General features: G+C 39.4%; 2 protein-coding genes across 8 annotated transcripts in view; one reads left to right on the forward strand and one right to left on the reverse strand.

Moving 5' to 3' along the window:
• Positions 1–20,452, forward strand: part of RCBTB2 (RCC1 and BTB domain containing protein 2) — a 37,472-nt gene extending 17,020 nt beyond the window's left edge. For 5 of the 7 annotated variants that reach the window (XM_075086866.1, XM_075086883.1, XM_075086874.1 and 2 more), the window contains exons 7-13: positions 159–266; positions 2,318–2,460; positions 4,246–4,436; positions 9,094–9,220; positions 12,209–12,345; positions 12,962–13,092; positions 16,742–20,452. In XM_075086866.1, the coding sequence (XP_074942967.1) occupies positions 159–266; positions 2,318–2,460; positions 4,246–4,436; positions 9,094–9,220; positions 12,209–12,345; positions 12,962–13,092; positions 16,742–16,882 (978 nt within the window). In that variant the 3' untranslated portion in view covers positions 16,883–20,452. The remainder of the gene's footprint in view (positions 1–158; positions 267–2,317; positions 2,461–4,245; positions 4,437–9,093; positions 9,221–12,208; positions 12,346–12,961; positions 13,093–16,741) is intronic. The other 2 variants (XM_075086910.1, XM_075086901.1) reach the window with 1 other exon arrangement.
• A 1,668-nt stretch (positions 20,453–22,120) lies between these two features.
• The window catches only part of RB1 (RB transcriptional corepressor 1), a 75,471-nt gene continuing 73,458 nt past the window's right edge, over positions 22,121–24,133 (reverse strand). The window contains exons 27-28 of the mRNA XM_075086854.1: positions 24,032–24,101; positions 22,121–22,399 (exon numbers count right to left, since the gene is read on the reverse strand). Coding sequence (XP_074942955.1) covers positions 22,360–22,399; positions 24,032–24,101 — 110 coding nt within the window. The 3' untranslated portion in view covers positions 22,121–22,359. The remainder of the gene's footprint in view (positions 22,400–24,031; positions 24,102–24,133) is intronic.

Raw genomic sequence — 24,133 nt, forward strand, 5'->3', positions numbered from 1 at the left:
ATATATGTGTGTGTGTTTCTACATATAAAGTACAGATCCTAGGTTGTAAGGATAGGAAATACTGAAGAAAATTATTATTGTAACTCTGAAGCAGTTATATTGCTTTCAAAAGAAGGGGATGGTAGCAAACAGTTAAAATCTGTGTTTCTGGTTTTAAGGTCTATGTGTGGGGTTACAATGGTAACGGCCAGCTTGGACTGGGCAGCAGCGGCAATCAGCCAACACCATGCCGAATCGCAGCTTTGCAAGGCATTCGTGTACAGCGGGTATGTCTGTGATCCTCCATGTCAAACCCTTTATGAACAACTGAAAATATGCTAAGGCATATACTACATTTATCTATTTGTTTAAAATGCCGTTTATCAGAATAAAAACATGTATCTTAAAATGGACCTCTGTCAGCAGGGGAGAAACTGTGACCCTGCGGAGTTCAGTGGGAGTTTTGCTATTGGCTTCAGTGAGGTCAGGATTGAACTTAAAGAAGATGAGGGCCTTAGAAATGTTTGGTCTTTTTTTTCCTGTGAAACTTAATCTTTAAAAAATCCTGTCATTTTAGTAAATAAAAAAATCTTAGGCTAAGCCATCCTTCATTAACCCCTGTCTTCTTTTCTGGGAAAATGCTGCAGTTTGGCATTTTGTCTTACTGGAACCTGAATGTCACTTTTCGAATTGCAGTTTGCCCACAGTGACTAAGTGATGTTTGAAGTCTGAACAAATTGTCTCCAACTGCTTTTGGTCAAGAGTTGGTATGATTCCATGACTGGTATTGATCTTGGGTGCTTATTGCACTTTACCAAATAACTGGGCTGCCATCAGGGTAACTAGCAAACTGATAACTTCTTTTGACTGATAAATATTTAAAGTAACTGCAGAACTGATACTGAAAGTTTCTAATTGATTTATCCAAAATAGAGGATACTGTCAGGAAAATGATACATTCCTCTAGAAAACATTGGTTTGTAAGCTCGTGGAAATTTACAAGAGCCTTTTGAACTTTGGTTCCTATTTATTACATTTACTCAGGAAAGGTACGGATTCTTTAAATCTTTTAAAATAAACTCATTTAATTACTTAGTTTTACATTCAGTTCCTGGATGTAGACAGTAGCTTGGCTGGTAACAACTGCTGTTGGAGAATATTGTCATAAAGTGAATGTTATTTTCCCCTGTATTTATTCTCCTGTTCAAAAAGTATGAGTACTCCAGTAAGTTTGACTGAGATCCTTTCTCCATCCACTTCATTTGCTTGATATTGATTAATACCAAGTTGTAGACCTCCAATCAGTAAATAACTTAAGGATTTATTTCGTTTAAAGCACATCACATGCTTCATGGATGGCAGTGGACTACATGTACTTATGGTACATCTGCTTTGCAGATTATATAAAGATATGTGAGCTAGATTTGAACAACGTAAATTGGTTATTGATACGATCTAGCTATAATAGGTTATATTAATTCATGCAGAGCAAGACTGCTGCTAGTAATTTCGCCACTGTGTATCTGTATGTGGGGCATGTGCTACGTATATAGATTATAAAGTGGATATTTAAGCAACCTTATGCCTCTTGTATATACTCGTGTATATATAAACACCTATATATAAAACATATAAATATATAAAATACATGCCTGAGGAGGCAGTTCAGCAGGACCAAGTGGGTTTCCACAAGAGGGTATGAGCTGATGCACTTGTGTGCTGCCATCAAGTTGGCAAGTTTCATCTCTTACCTCTCTTTCCTGGCTGGCTGCTCCTGTTGCTTACTGGACACTTACTGTGGGCACTGGTGGTCCTCAGGCCCAGCTGTGGAGAGTTTCCTTCCAGTGGTGTAAGTTATCTCAGCAGAGGGTCTGGTGAGCACTAGAATTAGCAAAGGGAGGGGGAGTTGTATGTGGCTGGCAGCTGGGGAGGAGAGGAACAGATAGGGAGACCTCGCCTGTTTTTACAGTGGTAAGCTATTCACCTTGGATCAGTTGCACACAAAGCAAGGTCACTGCAAGACCATCTGCCTTTTTCTGCATTTTATCTGCATACTGGTCATATTTGTCATATAGCTTTCCTTCTTTCTCAATTTCTAGCTATTCTTTTGCTGTATTCTTGAGATTATCTGGTAGGGTTCCTCACTGATAAGATTTTTTCCTCAGAATCAACTCATCTACTTTGCTCCCCTGTTTAATAAATGTACCTGTATTTGTAATTTTTCTAATTTTTACACTGGTGTGGAATCAATGACATTAACATATAGAATAACATGTATCTGTCTGTATTAACTTACTGTTACATAAAAATGAGATTTTCTTTTTATTATTCCTTATAGGTTGCCTGTGGCTATGCACATACATTAGTGCTAACAGATGAAGGTCAGATTTATGCCTGGGGAGCCAATTCATATGGCCAGTTAGGTACTGGGAATAAAAGTAACCAGTCTTACCCTACAACAGTTATTGTGGATAAGGACAGGTAATACTTACCGTCTAGCAGTCAGACATTAGTTGGCTTACTCTCAGAAGAGCTACAGAAAATGATGGCATTTTAAATTTCTTTCTATTTTGAAGAAATAGCCTATAATTTTTTGCAATGGTTCTTCTGCTAAATGTGAACAGAATTTTCACTGAAAGTGCTTGAATCCGCCCCATAATGATCCTTGTGAAAGAGAAACTGTATGTTCTGAGTAGCCCCAAATGTGCCATTTTCTGCTCTGGTTCACACTGTACTTTATAGGCCTTAATTGCAGTTTCTCTTCAGTGGTGTAGTTTCATTGTTTGAAGTCAACAATAAAAGCTTTATTGTCTCTGAATATAAATTGTATTTTAATACGCTACTTTTGACGAGAAGTACACACAGAAAAAGTGAAGAGTGGACATCTGCAGTTTGTGTTATTTCTGCTGTTAAATATGGCTCATAACCCAGGAGAGAGAAAAAGAGGAGTTCTTTCTTGATATTGTTGCCTGAAAATTAATCTTAGATTTTTACAAGTTAAATATTTTCCTGTAAGTCCTTGAAGGGTAGTGGAGCAGTTATTTCTATTGCTAATATAAAGCTATGTATATATGTGGCCAGAAATTAGAATCTGTTCCTTACTATTGAGGTTTTCATTTTGGCCTCCTATTGTAAAAATAAGAAAAGTGAGATGTCCCTCTTAAACTTGTGTCTCTGTACATTATTTGTAAGGAAAGGCAACTTGTCTCTGGTGATGAGACATGGCCTGTTTTTGAACGTTGCTATTTCTTTATGTGCATTTGTGCTTTTGTTTAAAATGTAACTGATTTTTTTCCAGACACTTTGGCTGCGGTTAAAATGTTACTACATTTTAATAAAGATTTTAATGTTGTATGCTGCCTTGCCCTTTTGTTGGCCAGAATATGCATTCCTGGTGTCAGTGAGACTATTACCTCCCTAAAGCCTGCAAGATTTGTACATACAGCTTTAAACAAGTTGTTTCCCAGCTATTTTCCCCAGGCAGCTGAAAAAACAAGTAAACAAGCAGTAGTTCAGACTGCAAAACAGTGGATTGTGTAATGTTGTACACAGTGGGAGTTTTGAAATCCTAAATCAACTTCAGGGTTAGTGAGACAGCCTAACATAGCTAAAATACATTTAGAAACAACTTTTAGTGCTGTTTGGTTCTAATTTTTTTTTATTTTCAAAATGAAAGGCCTTTAAATATAAGTAATGTCTGAGTAATGACACTTCAGTATTTTAATTAAAACAAGTGTGTTTAAATTGTTGGTTTATAACTTACCAATTAACAAGCAGGAAAAAGTTGGGGTTTTGTTTTGTTTTGTTGTTGTTTGGTTGTTTTTTTTTTCAAATGCCTCCTCATTTCTTTCTTTATCTTCTCCGAGTTCCCCATCTCTACAGCTTAATGCAGCCACTCACCTCACTGCCCAGCCCCACTAAGGATATCCAGAGACTTGAAACTCATCATAGCGTTGTTTGAGGGAGCCAAGGGGGTCAGCAGAGCATGTGCTGCAGCAGATATACTGCTCTGCTGCAAGTGTCTCCTCACTCCCGAGATGTTTTTTTGCGAAGAATTTTTCTGACTGCACGCTATTTGAAGAAACATTGATAGCCCTTTGTTAATTTTGCTGTGCATGATAGGAAAACGTTCTTGCAATTGGAAGTGCATGCATGCTTACACATATGTTTTGCACCAGAGAAAGACAGGAGGTAGTGAGCTGCTTCACTGCATTTTGTTCTTACGAGAGTGACTTGCTTTTTTTCTTTCTTTGCTTGTAAATTCAGAGTTATAGAGATTGCAGCCTGCCACTCTGCTCACACGTCGGCTGCCAAGACCCAGAGCGGCCAGGTGTACATGTGGGGCCAATGCCGTGGGCAGTCAGTGATCCTTCCCCACCTCACTCACTTTGCCTGCACTGATGACGTGTTTGCTTGCTTTGCTACCCCTGCTGTTATGTGGCGTCTTCTGTCAGTAGGTGAGCTTAAATATTTTTTGTTTTGACATCTTCTAAATAGAATCATTAGTGCATAAAACAGTTGCATGTATTTGAAGCCTAAACTTAATTTCCTCCAAAAATTTATGCTGGGAAGCAAAATCATAGTCATATATAACATATGTGTAAATGGTAATACGAAACTGTAAAAAAATTGCTAAGGCCTGATGGCAGCGCAAAATGATTGTCTGCTTTATTGACGTGGTTTATTTCTGTGGAGAAATGGCTTGGGTTTGGGGAGGGGGTTTTCTGTGTAACCACTTGTCCGGGTTTCGGCTGGGATAGTTATTTTCCTCCTAGTAGCTGGTGTAGTGCTGTGTTTTGGATTTAGTATGACAATAACGTTGATAACACACTGATGTTTTAGATGTTTCTAAGTACTGCTTGTACTTAATCAAGGATTTTTCAGTTTCCCATGCTCTGCTGGGTGCACAAGAAGGTGGGAGGGGGCACAGCTGGGAGAGCTGACCCCAACTGGGCAAAGGGATATTCCATACCATATGACATCATGCTCAGTATACGAACTTTGGGAGTTGGCTGGGGGGCAGCGATTGCTGCTCAGGGACTGGCTGGGCATCGGTTAATGGGTTGCAAGCAGTTGCATCACTTGTTTTTCCTGGGTTTTGTTCGTCTCTCACTTTTTTGTTGTTTTCCTTTTCTATTAATATCGTTGTAGTTGTTATTATTATTATATTTTAATTATTAAACTGTTCTTATCTCAACCCACGAGGCTTCTTAATCTTGCCCTTCTGATTCTTTCTCCCACCCCACCAGGGAGGAGGGTGAGTGAGCAGCTGTGTGGTGCTTAGTTGCCCGCTGGGGCTAAACCATGACACCACTGGATGTTACTGTACAATGGCCATGGGTGGAGAAGCTAAGTTTGAATTTGGACACTTGAGGGAGCCATGCAGAACAAATTAGGGACCCTGAAGCTTTCTTTGATGTCCTTAAGTAGACTACTAAGAGTGAGGAAGCCAAATTCCCATGTTGAGAACTGGCCACAGGCACAAGTGACCATGACCTGGACTTCTGAAGAGACAAGTTGCTCGATCTCAGATATTTGATTAACATTAAGGTCTGTCTTGCTGACCTTGGCTAGAAAGAGTTAAACATATAGCATTGTTTAACAGAGAACGTTAAACATTCTTCAGCTAGAAATTCAATCTCATATTTTTTGCTAATAGTTACTGGCTTTGCTGACCTAATCAAAGATGAGACTCTTGGGGTTGTCTGTAGGTATCATCTGGGAGCTTAAGCTAAAAGGTAGAAGCAGCAACTTGTTAATTTGTAGTTTGAACTGTATTGAGTCCATCATGCTTCCATTCCACTTCTGTACTGCCTTTATAATTGCTTTTGTGTTGCTGTATGCTTTTGTCTGACAATTGTAGAACACTCTTTTCTCCCTTGGTGCCTTCTGGATGCCAAGGTAAGGAAATTATGCTAACAGTACTCGTATTTCAGCTTGGAGAGGCTAGGGGATTAAACGGAGAATCCTGCTCTCAGGAAACTGCTTTGCCAAAATTCATGTTTTAGGGCGCAGTCGAAAGAGCCCCATTTGCTCTAGGGTGAGACAGTTGCGCTTTCTAGGGTGGCTTGTCAGTACTGTAAGATATATGATTAATTACTGTGGAAATCCTTAATATTCTTAATATTTGCCTAACATTAGATGTAAATTGTGTTACTGCACTAAAATCCCAGGCAATGGGGTTGTTCATTCAATGTAAATATGTCAGTTTGTCAGTTGTAAGTTCTACGTAAAAGTATATGTAGCATGTTCAGCTTTTTCTTCCATAGGAATCGGTTATTCTATGAAGGAAATGGGACATTATTAGCATATGTAGCTTAATCACAAATACTTCAGTTATATGTATATTCTTATGTACATTAGCAGGGTTCTGGGGCTGTTCAGCTTCCATTTCTTCTTGCTTATTTAAATATTATTTCATGCTATCAGAATTTCCCCTCCACTTTTTCTCTTGCCTTTTCTTCTCAGTTTAGTGCAGAGCATTGAGGCACTTTTCAGAGGGTGGAGGAAGGCAAGAAGGAAAACCTGCTTCTTCCCTTATTTTGTTCCTCACAGAGAAGACAACTGCTGTTGTCTTCTGAAACTCTGTTACGGTTTTTCAGTGCTCCTTTCTGCAAATTCACCTTTTCTTACTTTCTTTTATAAATGCTGGTTTAGGTCAGAAATGCCGTTTTAGGTCAGCTGAAAGAGCCCTGAGTGGGATTATGTATGATCATTTGTGTAATTATCACCTTTATGCTGAAGACTTCCAAGTAACCGATTTATTAATAAGCATATTTCTCATTAATACTTATAGATATTCACTTTCTTTAGCACAGTCTGGTTAAGACTACATTCGGAACTATTTTCCAACACATCTTTTATCACCACCTTCATTGTCACCATGATCAATACACCCAGCCTCCCTGCACTGCTTCACGCCTTGGGAGTCATGACTGTGGTGCCTCGTTTTATTTTTATTTGCTGACCTTGACTTCTTGGTCCCTTCGGAGATAATGTTGCTACAGTGTTGCAACATTGTACCAAAGCACAAGGTGAAACCTTACAGGAGGAAAAGGTTATTTTATTTTTAAACAAAACTAATTACAGCTGCACTTTCAAACCCCAATTCTCATATGTGCCTGCATCCTCGCACTAAAATCTGTATTCAGGTGGTCTGAGCAGGGTTCACTAAGTTGACACAGGGTAAAGGGATGCTGGCTGTTAGGCCCTCATCATTGTCTCCTGGATTCCTTTTAGTTAGTTGACCAAGTGCTGGTTTCAGATGCGCCTTTTTTGCATGCTCTGGGTGCTGAGAGTTACTCGTCTCTCTGTCATGTCCCATCTTGGCAAGTCATCAGGACTGACTCACTGTTGTTTGTCTCCTGATCTAGGGGTGGTGAGAATCATCAGGCAGCTGCATCCTAAGATCTTGACATCTTTTCCATCTGTTATATTACAGTGCTTCCACACCCAGGCATTCCCCTGCGTTCCCCGTTCGTGGCAGTTCTGACATTTCTATTACAATTCTTAGCACTGACTGCTAAGGAGTTTTCCTGGCTTTGTGCCTTGTCAGTGTGAACTGCCTCTTCGTTTCCTTCCTCAGTTTGCCCCTTCACTGCTGTAACAAATAAAAGCACCTATTTCCCTCTAAGAATTTCACAACTGAACCCCACTATATTCAGCTTACCCCTGCTGGCTGTAGAAGTCATCTGGAGATGCATGTTGATGAACATCTGAATTGCCAGTAAACTTTGAAGACAGGCTTCACCACCGGATAATGCAGAATCCTTTGAACTATTACAGTAGGGCTTCAGCTTTGCTTTGGATGTTAAAATCACTATACTTATTCAGACAGCAGAGGTCTGACTAACAACCACATTGTACAAAATAAGAACTAATAAAGTATTTTACAGTATCATTATTTCAGAATGATTTTTATTAGCATAACATTGGCTTCCACTCCCCAAATCCTTCTACCTGTAATCCAATGCGCTTTGATAATTATTGCCCTAACTGGGTATACATAGACATAAGTGACATCCTCTAAGTGAAATGGGAAATAATTGTGCTAAACAAGGTGTAACAGTATCAAACTCTGTGTGTTAAGTGTTTTCTAGAGCTTGTGGTGAAGGTCTTCCCATTTCCAGCAGAATACTATTCTTACTTCTAGCTTGGTAGGTTACAGGACTTAGAATTTATGTAATTTTCTGTAGAGAACAGCTTATTACTGACCTACAGAATTTGTATAAACCAATAATGTGTATTTATATGGTAAGATGACAGTATGTTTTCTGGGTTAAGAATGAGGTTTTGGGAGGTTAATTTTTCAGTAGTATTAAAGAAGGTAGTTCTCTGAGGCTACCAAATATGATGGAGATTTGGAAACAGCTCAGGAGATACAAATTCGTATGCAGACGATGGATGACTTTTCAAGTCTGTCTGGTAACGTTATAACGCAAGTGTCACGTGCACAGTGGGATGTACATGCATATGACACAAACAGGAATATGCAGACATTCACACACAGACTGTTTCTAACACCGTAAGTCCAGGGAGAAGACTTTTTGAATAGACTTTTAACTCTTGGTTGGGATATTGTTGGCTGGGATATTGCAACTGTTTAGGGATATTGTACTGGGCAGTTTCACTGCAATCAATGTGTTGGTTATGAAATAGCGTTCTTTCTGCTGTAAGAAAATGTCTCCTCCTGGGAGTATTCTAGAAAATCTTATTGTGGTTTTTAGTGTCCTTTTGGGTATCTTATAATAACTAAAACTTTTTATTTAGAATAATTTACCCAGTAATGACGGATGGCCTTTGCTATCAGGTGCAGCATTAAACTTCTGAGACTATGTTAATTTTTTTTTTCTGGCCTTATACAGATGAGTTAGAGGACTGGGACTTTTTTTTTTTTATAGGGATATTTGTTTGGAGTAGGAAACTAGTAAGGACTGAAGAAAGCTGCCCTTTGTTTTTCTGGGGGTTCATACTATACACATAGTCTGGCGGGGTTTTTTACTAGCCTTAAAGAGATGTCGTATTTGTTAAGAGTGTTAATTGCTGACAGATACCGAGGACATTATCATGAGAGGTACTTGTATTACTTACTATTAATTCCCCTTTTTATTCTAGAGCCTGATGACCATCTAACAGTAGCCCAGTCACTAAAGAAAGAATTTGACAACCCTGAAACAGCAGACCTGAAGTTTCTAGTGGATGGAAAATACATTCATGTTCATAAAGTTCTTCTCAAAATTAGGTAAGGCACAAACTGTAGAGTTTAATATAAACTAAACTGATAGTGTAGTCCACTGTGCTGAGTAATTACTGCTGAAAATTCTTGACTTATTCTTAAAGACTCCTTTTTCCCTCAGCCATGGAATTAATTCTTCATTATTACTCACTTTTCCTTGTTTCCTTGCTACTTATAATTACCAGACATGCTGCTTACTACCAGACTTTTTGTCACTTTCCTCCATCCTTTGTGCCACCTAAATGGCCTTGACTCTGACCTTTTCCTGCTCAGGAGAAGGCTCACTTCTTTCTGCTGCCTTCCCAGTAGTTTGAATCAGTTTTAACTCCTTCATACACTTGGTTTCCACCACTGGAATGATTTGAGGGGTTTGTGTTTATTCTTGCCTTTCTTTCTTTCCTTCCACAGGACCCTTCAGTTGTTTCATCAACTTCTGTAGGTGGTCTTCACATTATCCTTTTTCCCCTTTTTTGTCAGATTTCTTATCCTACTTGTTTTAAGCCTTCTTATCAGTGAATTTGAATTTTAAGCTGGCTTCTCTTTTTGTTTCTACAGTTTTTTGCAAGTTAACACCACTTTACAATGAGATTTGACATACACAGATCTACAGAATAATCACACTGTTATTAGTATGCAGAGATTAGTTTGTTATTGCTGATGCAGTTTCTGCTAGAATATTCTAGAGACACTGCTTTAGACCTCTTCTGTCTTGCTAACTGTTTCTGCTCCATCCTCCTCATTGATCCAATAGTTTTTTCTCTTTGCTATTTTCTTCTCAAAATGCTTGGCTATCTTATCCTGCTTATCACCGCTTTCATCTTCCTACTTTTGCTCCTGAGTCCCGCTAGTGATTTTGTGTGTGTTACTACATAAAATTAAGGTTCCTTGTTAATTCTTGCCTGCCCTTTTTTGGGTCTTTTCTGCTCTGCTCTTACTGTTCCAACTACCTGTATTACTATTTTCTTCCCTTTACTGGTTTCTTTACTTGTACGTTACACTTGTGCCTATAGTGTACCCTCTTTGTTTGGAATTCCACGTGTCCTTCATCAGATGCTGCTTCAAATCTTGTGTATCCCCAAAATGTTTCTGAGGTTCTTTTTCCTGATAATCAGACTATATGTAACTTGTCCTTATTTCTTTTTTCTTGCTCTACTTTTCTCAGATTATATGGCATTCTGGGACAGAGATGTGTCTAATTCTAATATGGATTTAAATGTGTAGCATTATCAAAATAATATGCAGGAATATAATAAAGCATCAGGCACAGTCTGTATAATTAATATTTTCTTTAAGCCTTATAGTCTCACAATGCAACTGGAACAGAGGATAATGTATTTAGCATGGCATTTTGCAGCATTCAGCATGTTCCAGAGTGTTGTCATGAATGCAGTGCTGGTAGAAGTTCCTTTTCATTATCCAGTCTTTTCTTTACCACTTATGAAGACTTTTTGCCATCTTGTTCTATGCCTATTGTTGAACTGGATCATATTGTTGGTGGTTGTTAGCTTGTGATCGGGGTGAAATGGCAGGGCAACGCCCAGCTCAGTGGGAGGCTGGCCAAGCAGCATACTGCCTACAGAAACAGATACATATGGGTATGTGGGTGGCATTTGTCTGCCCTGCATTTAGCCAGCCAAAATTAGGAGTCTGGTCTGTCTCTACTGAGAGAGGGAGAGAGGCGCTCCACAGGACGAGGCACTCCAAGGTACTTTGGTGACTGAAGGTTGAGTACCAACTGGTTTTTATTTATTTACTTATTTATTTTTAAGGGAGATATGTGCACCACCTTCTTTCTGACTTTTTATTTTTATGTGGTGCCACTGGGGTAACAGACCGTTCCTAAAGTGTTCCACAGCTGGATGGTCACCACCGCTTAACGTGAGGCTCAAGGAAACAAAGACATAGGGTTTGGTCTGCTTCTTCCGATGCCAGAATGCAGTGCAAGATGTGGCAGAAGCTAGATAATGACTTTTAAATTCTTTAATTTCTTCTATTAATTTGCCACTGTTTATTTTATTAAAAAATAAAATACTGAGAAAAAATTACTTAACAAGTAAAGTCAGAAAGATAAGTGCTAAAATAAATAATTATTTTTCATTTGTACCTAAGTTACGCTGTCTTTACAATGTAGGCTTGTCCCAGTGTCATTAGAAGGAAACCAACCTACCTCTTAGGCAAAAGTTTTAGTAAAAGAAAAGAATATTCTGATGTGGGAGAGTTAGAAAGTAAGTAGTGTAGTATAAAAGAGTCCAATGAAATTGTGGCTGTTATAGGAAAAGTTACCTGAGGTGGTGATGTTCATTTCCATTAGCAAAAATTTTGAAGACAAGTCAGATGCTACAAGATGTTTCTTAGGGAGCAGTGAGTTACAGTGAGTTGTAAGTTATCATGAACTGTAAGTTGTAAAGTAGAGCTATCAAAGGCAGTGCTTTTCCCTTGTTTGTATCTTGTCCATCACAAAAGTATTCAGACTTATAAGAAAAAGGTGATGAAAGATCTGGGTGAGAGTGTCTTCACTTTAAATATTTTCATCTCTGAGTATAATGATTAAATCTAACACTAAACTGTGTATGGACTCTGACACGGGAATAAATGTTATTGAAAATGTTAAGAATTTCCCTCCTCACTAGATCATGTTGGACAAAGCAGGTTGAAATATGAGAATTGTCTAACTTAATTGCAACCTTTATCTGTTACAAGCCAGGTAATAAAATTCATAGTTAATATGTAACATATTTAAGAAAATTATGTCAAAAGCTATTGTAAGTAGAAATGGAGCCAATTATAAAATAGTGATAACAGGAAAAAAAGGAAAATTCTGAATTATATTTATAAGGCTTAAAGAAATTAACATGTTCAAACTGAGAAATCACTTAGCTGGAGTTTGTGGTTGTGTATTCAGTCTGTTATGACTGATTTTTTTTTTACCAGTTTCTTGCTGCAGCTCATCTTTCAGGCTTAAATCTTTACTGTATCTTTGTTCATGTTTTGTAGGTGTGAACATTTTCGTTCCATACTGAACAACGATGACGAAATTATAGAAATGAGTGAATTTTCTTACCCTGTTTATCGAGCCTTCCTGGAATACCTGTATACAGACAACATTAGGCTCCCTCCTGAAGATGCGATAGGTATTTGCCATGAACTCTAGGTTGCTGTTTCTGAAAAGTAGGATTTGTGTGTCATAACAGGGTAAGGAAAGCAGGGCTTGTTAGTTAGTTAGTTAGTAAGTTTTATTAACACTTGAATCTTGACTTTGGCAGGTCTCAGGAAAAAGGGATGTGGTAGCAGGAAACATGCCCGAGGAGAACGAGTGGTGGGGATGCAGTAAGATCAAAGATACAAAATGCTTAAAAGGAACTCATTGTTTCTTACACTAAGAACTTTTTTTCCTTAAGAAGGCAGTAATGCCATACTAAAACTTTTCTGTTTGATGAGCTGTGGCAATTTGATCATGAGTGAAAAGGGAGCTGTTCCCCACGTGAATTTAAGAGGGTGTAAGTCACTTATTGATGCCTTGAATGAGATACAATACAGTGAGCAAGAAGACCAAACGCTTGCATAGTAATAATAGAGCCCCTTTTTGATATGTCTTTTGAGGACCTTTAAAAATGCACGCATCATCTGAGGGAAAACAAATAGAACAAGCCTTTGATTAATTCAGCAAAAACAATGGGGCAGTTGATTAGTTTGAAGAGATATATATGTTTTGCACCAGGAATGTTAAAGCTGTATGAATTTTCACAGGACTGCTAGATTTGGCAACACTGTATAGAGAAAACAGATTGAAAAAGCTTTGCCAGCAAACGATCAAACAAGGCATTTGTGAAGAGAATGCCATTGCTCTTCTTTCCGCCGCTGTCAAGTATGAAGCTCAGGTAAGGAGAACTTCTTTTCAGACAAAGAGTCATTTTCTGAGAAATGAAACTGTTTAATATAAACATAACGCCATTCAAGTGATGAGGCATGATTACTGCCATTTCCCTTTCTGGCTTCCCAGACGTTTGTTTTCCCCTTTTTAAGCTATAAAAAAGTGCAGCTGCTGGTGTTCTCTTCCTGTCCTTTTGGCTTGCACCTTTGAGTGAGGATTCTTAATCTGCTTCCTGCCTTGTCATCTGGCACGGCACGGCATGCACATTTCTCACTGCCATTTATTTCTCCACCTTAGGATTTTGCTTTGCCTGTTAGCTTCCTGAGCTCTCCACCTGGTCTTTTTGTCTGCCCGTGTCTGGTACAGTGATTCCAGCACCGCCTTTAACAGGCAGTGGGAGAATGTAACTGTAAAGTCGCTCCCTATTTATACTTGTGCTTATATCAAAACTTTACTTTTGCCATGTTGTTTACAATGGAATCGCGCTGACATGCAACAAATTGCCTATTGTTATTCCTCTCCCCATATCCTGTCATCTGGTCTGCCCGTGGCTCTGGAATGTTTCACCATTCCGTTGCTGTTATCAGCAGTACTGAAAGCGCTTTTTTTGTAAACAGACAAATACTTTTAAAGATGTTTTCCTTTTCTCAACTTCTTAGTGCTATGCTGATTGTGGAAATAATGATGTGGTAGGTTTTATTATGCAAGACGTCTGTATGTATTGTAGACGGTAGCCATTGTTATAACTGAGCATCTTGGTTGAGAAGTCCTCATCCTTCTGTTGAAGATTTCTTCTGCTTTGTAAGAATGAAATTGATATAGCCAAACAGAGAATATTATCTATTAGAAGAGCTGGTAACAATGTTTTTTTAAAATACTTGTTTTTTGCTTTTGCCTGGCTGTGAAATGTAGGATCATGTTTTAAAGCAGGAGAGTCTGGAAGTGTAATATGATGGACTGATAAACAATTCCAGGTACAGGAAGCAAGTGGAAAGAAGGGACTGAAACAAAAACTGAGTTTAAAATGTTGCAGTAGCCTGTGCTGTGTACAGGCAGCGTGCTAGATGAGAGGAATTTGTGTAGGAGTTGTAAAGAGGAGGCCAGAAGTCAGTGATTTTTGTAAACTGAAAGAGGGGCTAACATCAGGTTTAGTAGATAATAATCATCTTAGCTGCCAGTTACAAGGCAGTTGTAACCAAGGTTATCAGTAAGGGAAGGCATGAACAGCTGAGGCAGAGGGGAATTGTACTTTCAATGTGTTGTGGTGGTAGAAGCCCCGCATATCAGGGAAGACTGGACAGGAAGGGAGGACCAAATGATTTGATTCTCCCAACAGAAGTTTTCATTAAAAGTTTACTCTGGAGTTTCTCCTCTTACAAGCATTTCAACAGTTTTGAACGTTTCCAGAGCAGAATTACCTTTAGTTGACCTGTGTCAGGTGAAGTAGTTAAAGATACTTTTGGGTGTATTGTGAAGTAGTGAAACATGCCTGGACAAAGTGCTAGTTTATAATGGCTGAGACACAATAAAAGGGATTGGCTAGATGACTAAATGTATGTTCTCCTCCTCTTCCTTCTATGATTCAGTGTTTTATTCTGTATACCTAGTATTCTTTCAAAACATGTAGTATTTTAACACGATCATTGGATGATTAATTGGTTCACCTGCCCTGGGTGCAGCATGTGTCAAACTCAGCAGTGCCTTGTTGCTCTCCTCCCTACATCCACGGATCAGAAAGGGATATAGTAGAACTGCGCCAGAGAAGCGCAGCAAAGGCTTCTTTACAGAAGGATAGTCTGTGTCTAAGGAATCATGAAGTAAGCCAGGATCTTTTAGCGTACTACATTAATATAGTAAAAATTGGTTTGAGAACCATGTTCAGCATATCAGCAGTTCAGTAGAAAACCGTCCAAGGAAGGATTATGAAAGAGGCCTGATATTTTGGAAGTTTGAAAAGATAGAATTAATTCAATTTTTTGTCATTAAATGTGAACACTGCAAGTGAAAGATTATAAAGCTGTGTCATCTGCCATTAACATATCAAATTAACTGAAGACTGAATTGGCTACTGTATGCATCATGTACTGCAAGCAATGTTAGGATTAAAAATGCTTGAAAATATTTTGTCCTATCCTCAGAAAATACAAATAGTTGCTGCTACAAATTATTTTAAAGCGTATTTCTAAAATACACTTAGCAGATTTTACATTAATAATCTTCTACATAACAATTAAATGCCAGTATTTCTTGATACTGCAAAATTAGTGATCAGAATTCTGTGATATCTATGGTCCTCATCAGAGATGGGTACCAGAAAAGGCAGCTGCTGTTCATTTTATTTAATGTTTTTACATTGCACATTAACTGTACAGTAACCTAGGTTCTGGCAGTAGCATTTCAGAGGTCCGCTGAAATTTAAGCTCTCAGTGTCTTTGATCTTCTACATTTTTCTTCTACATTTTTTTTGTTCTGTTTTGTTGTTTTTTTTTGTTTCTTCTTCTATTCTCGTTCCTTTTCTTGCTTTTCCAGCACTCTTTGATGAGAGATACAATTTACTTCTGTGCATTGTTCCTACCTTATTTCTTTTTAAAGGATATTTTATGCTGCTTGGCCTCTGTTAAAGCTTTAGGTAAATCTTGACGGGGCAATAGACTTGAAAAATTTGTTCTAAGGAAAAGGTTTCAAAGGGAAATGCAAAGCTATTCTGCTAAATTTCTTTCTACTATTAAGCCCTGGCTGCAATGTTTGTGTAGTTAACATAGAATAAAACTGGCATGGATTAAGAGACCTCTTTTTGCTGTAACCCTTGAGGAGCTTATAGATCATGGATCATACTGCCAATTTACACTTGCCTTGCTGCTGGCTCCAGCTCTGCTTGCTGCAGAAAGGAATTAACTTTCCTTCAAGAGCAAGTTGTTGCATAGGAACCAGCTGAAGGGGTTTGACGCAGTGCACGGAGAGAAGGATTGCCACTGTTGTGAGGAGTTCGAGTGGGCAAAATTTGCTGTGTGAAATCAGGGTTGTATGGCCTGATGGCCGGTACCTGTCCTGTGCTGGACATCTGAACGTTCTGTTACAGCAAGGCCAGGATGAGACAGAACCATTTTTGCTATCTAGGAATCCCAGTTCCTAGGTAGGGACACGCAATTCCTAAGTTCACCATGAAAGACACATGTATCCATCCTAACATCCAGTTTGTTCAGTGAGCATCATGAAATGTTACGTCTTATGTTGCTTTTATTTTCAGCAAGACTAGGCTACCTGCTGTTTTTCATTGGGCCACTACTGAATTCAGTGCAGGGGGGAAAAGAAAGGAGTTACTGATGCTCTGGTAGTTGTATGTGGGGAAAGCTGATGGTTTCACTTATTAGTAACTTTTCTTATGAGCTCAGTAAATGTGATGGAGTTCTAGAGCCAATGTAGGTGGCTACTTCTGTTTTCTCAGAGAGGGTTTATTGAATGGTTTTTTTGAACAAATATCATCTTGTCATTTGTGATGTAATCAAACTGATCAGAAAAGGGCTTGGTAATTTGAATAATCTGGTATATTCTCTGCTAATTCAATGACAGATTTGAAACATCATTATTTTTAATAATAATAGTTATTATTTTGCTATCAGTCATTCATATTACAAATTACCTCAATTTATTCCTAGGACTTGGAAGAATTTTGCTTCAGATTTTGCATAAACCATTTAACTGTTGTTACACAAACTCAAGGCTTTGCAGAAATGGACCACGACCTCCTGAAAAACTTCATTAGCAAAGCAAGCAGAGTGGGAGCATTCCGAAACTGAGGTCTGACTACCACCAAGCTGAAGAGCATGTCCTCTTCCCTCCTGGAAATACTTCTCCTTTGGAGAACTTATCCATGGTCAGAATGTGCAACGGTTTGGAAAGAAAGACTGAGTGTCCATCAGCGTAGGAAATGTGTGAAAGTCCGCTAACATGTAGGTTTTGTGAAGATGGCTACAGCGTAGATGTACGGTGAGAGTTCATTGCCAGCAGTCAGAATTTAACAACAAAAATCTAGTGCGGTAACTACCCTTCCCCACTTAAAGTCAAGCAAACTAAGCTACTGTTATCTCGTCTCTCTGTTCTGAGTTTTTTCTCTTTTTTTAAAAACAACCTGCATTTGGATTTTATGGGACAGTAACCTGTTTGCTGCTAAACTTTCATGGTATACTTCTACCACCAAACTAAGTTAATATGCCATAGTGGGCTTCTTTTTGCCCGGTTTATCATCCAGTGGAGATACAAACTTGTTTTTCTGAATGTATGATAAAGTAGTATAAATTCTTTAGGACAAGAGGCTTTCTGATTGGTAGGAGGATATGTCTCACTTGGTGTTTATTTGGAGTGTAAATACGTAAGCCATGAAGAACTTGAGCTGGATATTAGTTTTGAGTTCCTGACACTTATGTCCATTGTTCTAGACAGAATGAAAAGAATCTTTCTTTTCCATTACACCAAGTACATTCCCTGGCATCCCAGCGGGCCAGGAAGCATTCACAGTATTTGGCTGGGTGAGAATTATTGTGCTGTGTGTTTTGGTACTGAGAAAACATCTGGTTTCTTGTTACCAAGAAAAAGAAACCCAAACAAAATCTAAAGGAAAGGGAGGTTCCACCTGAGTTTTGTTTATTCCTGTCTTACTATCTATCTGCAGATAGATCATCTTAAGAGAAATAGTGAAAAAGATGTTTTTGAAGTGATAAAATGGGTCTTACAGTTAAATCATAGGAGCAAAACTCATATTATTTTCCATGTGGCAATAAGGATACCTTGTCCAAATACATTGTTTAAGGTCCTCCTTTGGTCAGTGCCGTGAGGTAACCACACCCCTTACCTTACATGCCTGTTTTAGGTGAGAGGAGTTGCTCCCTGGAAACGCCTCTCTCTCATCACTGATCATCGAGGGGACCGGATGGCTGTGATAGAGTAGATGCTTACTTTCTCTTGAAGCATTTACTTGAATTTTCTAATAGGCAACTATGAATTAACCCTGAGAAATTATTTATCTTAAAATTTTAATTGGGTGAAGTGGCTTTAAGTGCCTTTTGTAGTATTTTACAAATGGAGAAGGCAAGAGGCTGGATGACCAGGCTCAGTACACTAACATAATGAGTCACGCGACCTTCCTTCAGAGCCTTGCTGTGCCACAGCATCCTGCGATGGCTTCTTCTGATCCTCAAATGTGGTTTCTAAGAACCTAATTCCCTTACATGATTGCAGCCTCATTTTCTCATTTCTAAAGTAGAAATAACTGTTCTTTATTATATTGGAGGATCATTTCTCAAACAGTCCTATTCCTTGAGGAGAAGGAAAGGAGGAAGAAAAGGAAAAGCACGTCCTCAGAAAAGATGATGAGAAGTAGTGAGTAGCGCCTCATTTCACAGCAGTCCCTGTGGATGTGAGCAGAAGGGTGAGGCATACAGACAGCAGAATTTACTTACGAAGCGGGACGTAAGCAAATTATTTTGGAAAAATGCTGTGGTAAAAAATTACTTGTGTTTGAGGCATTTGCCTCAGACTCTCACTAGAAATAGATTGGATCATCTACTGCTAACAGGTGTCTTTAGCCACCCCTTCAGTGGTTAGTACAACTTCCTCGAGCAGCGTTAAGTCCACACTTCAGCAGCTTTGTCAGTACTTTTGTACTCAAACAGACCTGGTCAAAAAACCTTTCCAGTGCATAATGCAGTTTCATCAAAACCACAACTTCCCTGGGGCAGGGGGTGACAGCAGTTTTGGTAAGTTTGTGTTGAAAAGCACTTGACTCAGGCACACAGACAGTTAATGCAGCCAGGTATTGTGGTAGGGCACACGGTTACTGCAGACCTCATGCTACAGCCCAGCGCTAAGCGTGCCAATGCATAGCCGCAACGCCATTCCACGTAAGCCAAGGCTGGATAATTCTAGATGTTCTGGTTAAGCCGGGCATGGCTGGAGTGACGTCTGCTCCTTTCAGACCTGGGCTCAAGATCGCCAGATTCACCTGCCAGCATTTCCTTAGCTGGAGCAGCACGCAGCAGGAGGGTGTACCCACCACAGGCCAGCTTTTTGGGTAGCACCTTGTACTGGATGGCAGCCCACACGCGCGGCATTGCGCTGGCACGCAGTCAGCCTCACTAGGCAATGGAACCAGCTGGGCACCCGCGCCACTTGCAGTGGCCTTTCGGTCACCCTGGCCTTCCCAAGAAATGCACTGTCAAGGGCCTCTCGAAATATTTTTGTTGTTTTACTTTTTAAAAAATACTCAAATCAAAACTGCAACTATCACTGGTGCATGATAGCACTCTCCTAAGCTGGCTCAAGTTCATAATGCAGCAGTTCGACAACTACTGGAGTCAGACTGGCATGCTTTCTTAGCAAGGCATTTTTCATTTACTATAACCAATAGCACCCTTTTTTTTCCTGATTTATTTCCTTTCTGCTCATAATTTTCAACATACTGTGCACATCAAAGCCTAGTTGCAATGTCACAGTAATTGACAAAGCCTGTAATTTTGAGAAAAAGCATCTCTGGACTGAATGAGGGTGATTCTAAAGATCCAGTGTGTCAGTGTGGGCTTGTGTCCAGGCGGTATGGATGGGCTAGCATTACATTCATAGAGACATTTATTTATTGATTTTTTAAAAAATCTTTCATTTGCATGCACTTTCCTTGGCACTTAAAGGTCAATGTTTAAAAAAACATACTGGCTTAGGTGGTTAAATGTTGATGCATGTCTATAAACATGTGCTTGAAACCCAATCATGGGACAGTATAGAAGAAATTAGGGAGGCATTTTTATCATTGTGAGACGGTCTGCAACAAACTTAGGCTTGTGGATCTTGCAGGTTAAATGCTTTATGACGTACTTAAGTATATAAGTATCATTCTGGTTTAGGGCACCATAGACAAAAAAGGTATTTGCTAAAAGGTGAAGATAAACTGTATCTGGGGTTTAAATCACAAGGGGTGTCCGACTTCGCAGAAAGGGAACCAACCAGGTGGATAACTTTCTGAATCAAAATGAATTTGAAAGAAAAAAAAATGACGGGAAGGTCATTTAAAGGCTCTCTTAAGTTACTGCAGCTGAGAGCCAGCACTGCATTGTCATCTAGTACCCACCTCTAGCGTTTTATTACAATGCCTGATAACTATGTAAATTGCTGTTTTTATATGATCTGGATCATTTCCATGGGCGTTCCTTGTAAAGCAAAGTATTTCATGACCCTGTAGACAGGGCTCATTGGCTACCGCCTAACGATGCAGAAAGGTTGTAGTCTGAACATAAAATTATGTTTTGATTTCTTGTCTCGATCAACTTGCCTGGTTTTAACAAGGCCATTAATAAAATTGCCATAATATTTAAAAACTACCAGTGGGATTTTTTCCTTTCTTTTCAGAAAAAGTGAAGCAAGTCTGACACTCGTAAACTGAGCTGACTGTGTAGTAGGTGGTGTGGAAAAAAAAAGAGAGATGATATTTCAGAGAGAGATTTTAAAGACTGTGTGTGTTCTTCAGGAAACAGCCGCCACCAGATAAAGTACTTGTAAGTGGAATTAAAACTGAGTCTGCAGAAAAAGAGCTGGAGAATTTGCACAAGTGTATTTCCACCTTTCAAAGGCATTAATGTCCTAGTGACTTACGATTAATAAAACTGTCCTCAAAACACCAAGAATTGTTTCTGAAGCAAGCATACATTATGACCAGCTTATTTGTTACTGGTCACAAATTTGATAACACTTTGTTACGAGCTTGTCCTTTGCACCAGTATCAGAGAGCCATAATCTTCTCCAGGTGTTTCACATTTGACACGTATCTTCCTGCAGCCACTCCCGTACCCGAACACACGCAGATTACACATTCTGTGACACATTTAAGAAAAAACAGTGCTTGTAAACAGGGGACAGCAGCAAGAGATTAAGGTATAAAACTGCAAATAGAGGCTGGGAGTCAGCTCAGCTGTCTCAAGCTGGCTACGCAGACAAGCCGATAGATGAAATTCCCCTTAGCGTCAAGGGAGAGAAGCAGGCGACTCTGGGATGCATCTCACATGACCTCATTTGACACATACAGCTTAGGCAGAGATAAGTTTTCTCCACAGCTGTACGCTTCCCCACTGCGATTACAAGAGTTTCAGCAGCAGTACAATCCTTACCATTAGGCACCTGGAACGGCCGTCTTGTTTTCTGTCCCAACTCTACTGGCTCTGAATTCTAATTTTCTTTTTTCCTGAAACAGTTTCAATATTTTAGCCCATTTTGAAGACAACAAGGTCTCACTATAAGGAAGGTACTCGCAAACATAGCAAGATTTTCAAATCTGATAAAAAGTCGATGGTTTCAATACACATTTATTTGCATATGTATCTGCTTAAAAAAATAAGTCTCTGAAAACGTGTTTTCAGAGGGGGCAGGGACCAGCATGTCAGCCAGTGCACTTTGTGCTCTGAGCATTGTTATAACCACCAGTCCTATAAATAGGACTGCAAGTTCAGCAGAGTTATGAGTCACAAGGCACCTATGGACTCTAATAAAGCCATGACAGGGAGCCTGCGGGGCTGAGGCGCCTACAGCCAGACGCCCGGCCCAGAAAGCCAGGGTGGCTTACGCTGAAGTTTTGACATCCTGGGCCATTTTCAGCAGCTCTGAAAGCAAAAGAATCGATTATGAAAAGCAGGGTGGTGAAATGATGGGGACACTTCTAAATGTGGACACCAGCTTCTCTGCAGGACTGCCTCACGCACCTCTGCCAGGGCCGTGACAGTGACCCAGACCACGACACGGGCCTGCCTCCGCCAGAATCGCTACCAACGGTGAGCCTGGCGAGAACAACATTTCCAGAGCATCCTATGGCGCCTTCGGAAGGTAGCTCCGAGCCCCACAGCGCAACTATTTGGACCTCGGCACCAGCAGGGAATCACCAGAGAGGGAGTGACCTCTGCTTGTGCCAGCTGCAGAATCATGGTAGAAATGCGATATAGCAGGACATCGTTACCGGTGAAGTTGCCTTCTCATCTAATAAAAGAGAATTACCCACTATAAATCTTTTAAAAGCTATTTTATTTATCTTGAAAGGAGAGAAACTGCTGAGTTGTATAAAATAGTATCACATGGTTGATGTAAAGCCTCCAGTCTGAAAAAAAAAACAACCCCAAACAAAAAAACCAAAAGACATTGTCACAGTAAAATAATCAATCTGCTTCGGTACTGGGCTCTGTAATGTTACCCCTCCAGCCAAAGGATCATGGCGGAACTTCAACAGCTGTAACAGAGCTTACAGTCAGTGCTCCCCAATGTTAATGTATATTCTGTCTGTAAAACTGCAAAAAATGAGAAAGTAAACATAAGGTACTTTAACATTTCCATACATTTTTCAGGAAGAAAGCTGAAGCCGTATTAAGACTAATAAAATAACTCCGTTTTATTTTAAAATTCATTGACTTTTAGTAGCTCTAGGATTAGTTTCCGTTCAACACAAGAACTGATCTTTAAAATGTGCTAGTGTTAAGGATTCTAGGTTCAGCTAAACAATTTCTAAATAAGCTGCCCGGGGAAGTTGTTGTTTTAAAACATTTGTGTAATGAATAGCATGCTTTTCTACTGTTTTAATTTAAGTAGCTGCAAAAGCTAAATTTCATTAAAATGGGCAATTTTAAAGCAGGACTTCATTTATGTAGCTATATTTCAGTCCACTGGAAATAAAACGTGCTTTCCTCAACTGGCTATTTTGCAAACCCTTTATCTTTGCAAGAAAATTCCAGTATCTGAATCGGCGACTTTCAAGCACGGGAGCTGAAAAAGGTTTTGGGGTTTGGGTTTTTAACAGTTCAAGAGTTGTCTGTTAAACTCTGCCTTTTCAGTAAAATAAGGTGGACTGATCTTCCCAGCATGGGCTCATCAGGTTCGGCTTTTGTGCAGACGCTGCAGCAAGGCCCACGGGACACGCCCTGTGCTTTCCGAGACCGGGCAACTCTTACCCGGAACCCAACTGGAGTCACTCAGCTTTCAGGTATAGGAAACAGGTTTGTTGCCTGCTTCTCAAGCTATTTGGCTTGGCCCCAGTTAGGTGAAAATTTAAAGAAATCAAGAAAATTCTACATCATTAGAATTTTGAAATCTTGTGTGTTCCAGGTTTTAGGTTTGGGGTTCTTTTTTCCCTTTCTTTTTTTTTAAATAATTGAGATTTTTCCAAGATAAGAAAGTGCACATCAAGTACTCTGCAGATGGGAAGAAGCTTCACCTTCTGGGAGGAATCTCTGTGGGATTCATATTCCGTGAAATTCAAACCAATGAACAGTGTAACTGCCCTCTGAAAGTACACCGGGGCGAGAGCTGGGGAAGGAAAACTACAGAACGCTGAGTATTGGCTTCAGTAGTACGGCTACACAACGAGTTCACTTCGAATGCGGGCTGTACCTCTAATGCGAGGCCCTGGCTCCGCAAGGTCCGTGACTGCTGTGCAGTTTAAGCTAATGGGAATTTGATGCGCTAATTATATACAGAGACAGAAATCTTTGCAGTATCTGGCCCCTCATTTTCAAAATTTGCAAGTAATGAAAATCTAAAAATGAAATCTAAGAAACTAAATTAGTGCGTTTCAAATCATTCTAGCTAACGTTTTGTCTTTCGACGGAGAAATTCAATCCAGGTAGACGGAACTGGCTTGAATCAGTAATGCTGCAATAGGAAACTAAGACACCTTTCCAAGGCTGTTTTTAAAATCCTCAAAAAAATATATAAATTAAATTCAGTGGCTTACATTGTATTTATGCTACATCATAAGGCAAAGTATCATGAAAAAACATTTTAAAAAATTTAAAAGTCCAAATGCTTTTGACTAGCAGTTCGGAATAAAAAGCAACTAAAAAAGCAACTCAATTAATGAAGGCTGTAAAACAAAAACAAGCTAAGAGGGCCTGCAGTGCAGCCCCCGGTCCTGAGAAGAATCTCACTTTTCTTCACTGGCTGAGGTATCATTTCCGTCGTTCAGTTTCTGCTTTTGCATTCTTGTTCGAGTAGATGCTGAAAAAAAAGGGAATGAAAAGTTAAATCCT

This window comes from Phalacrocorax aristotelis, chromosome 1 (genome assembly GCF_949628215.1).
Source record: "Phalacrocorax aristotelis chromosome 1, bGulAri2.1, whole genome shotgun sequence".
NCBI classification, from domain to species: Eukaryota; Metazoa; Chordata; class Aves; order Suliformes; family Phalacrocoracidae; genus Phalacrocorax; species Phalacrocorax aristotelis.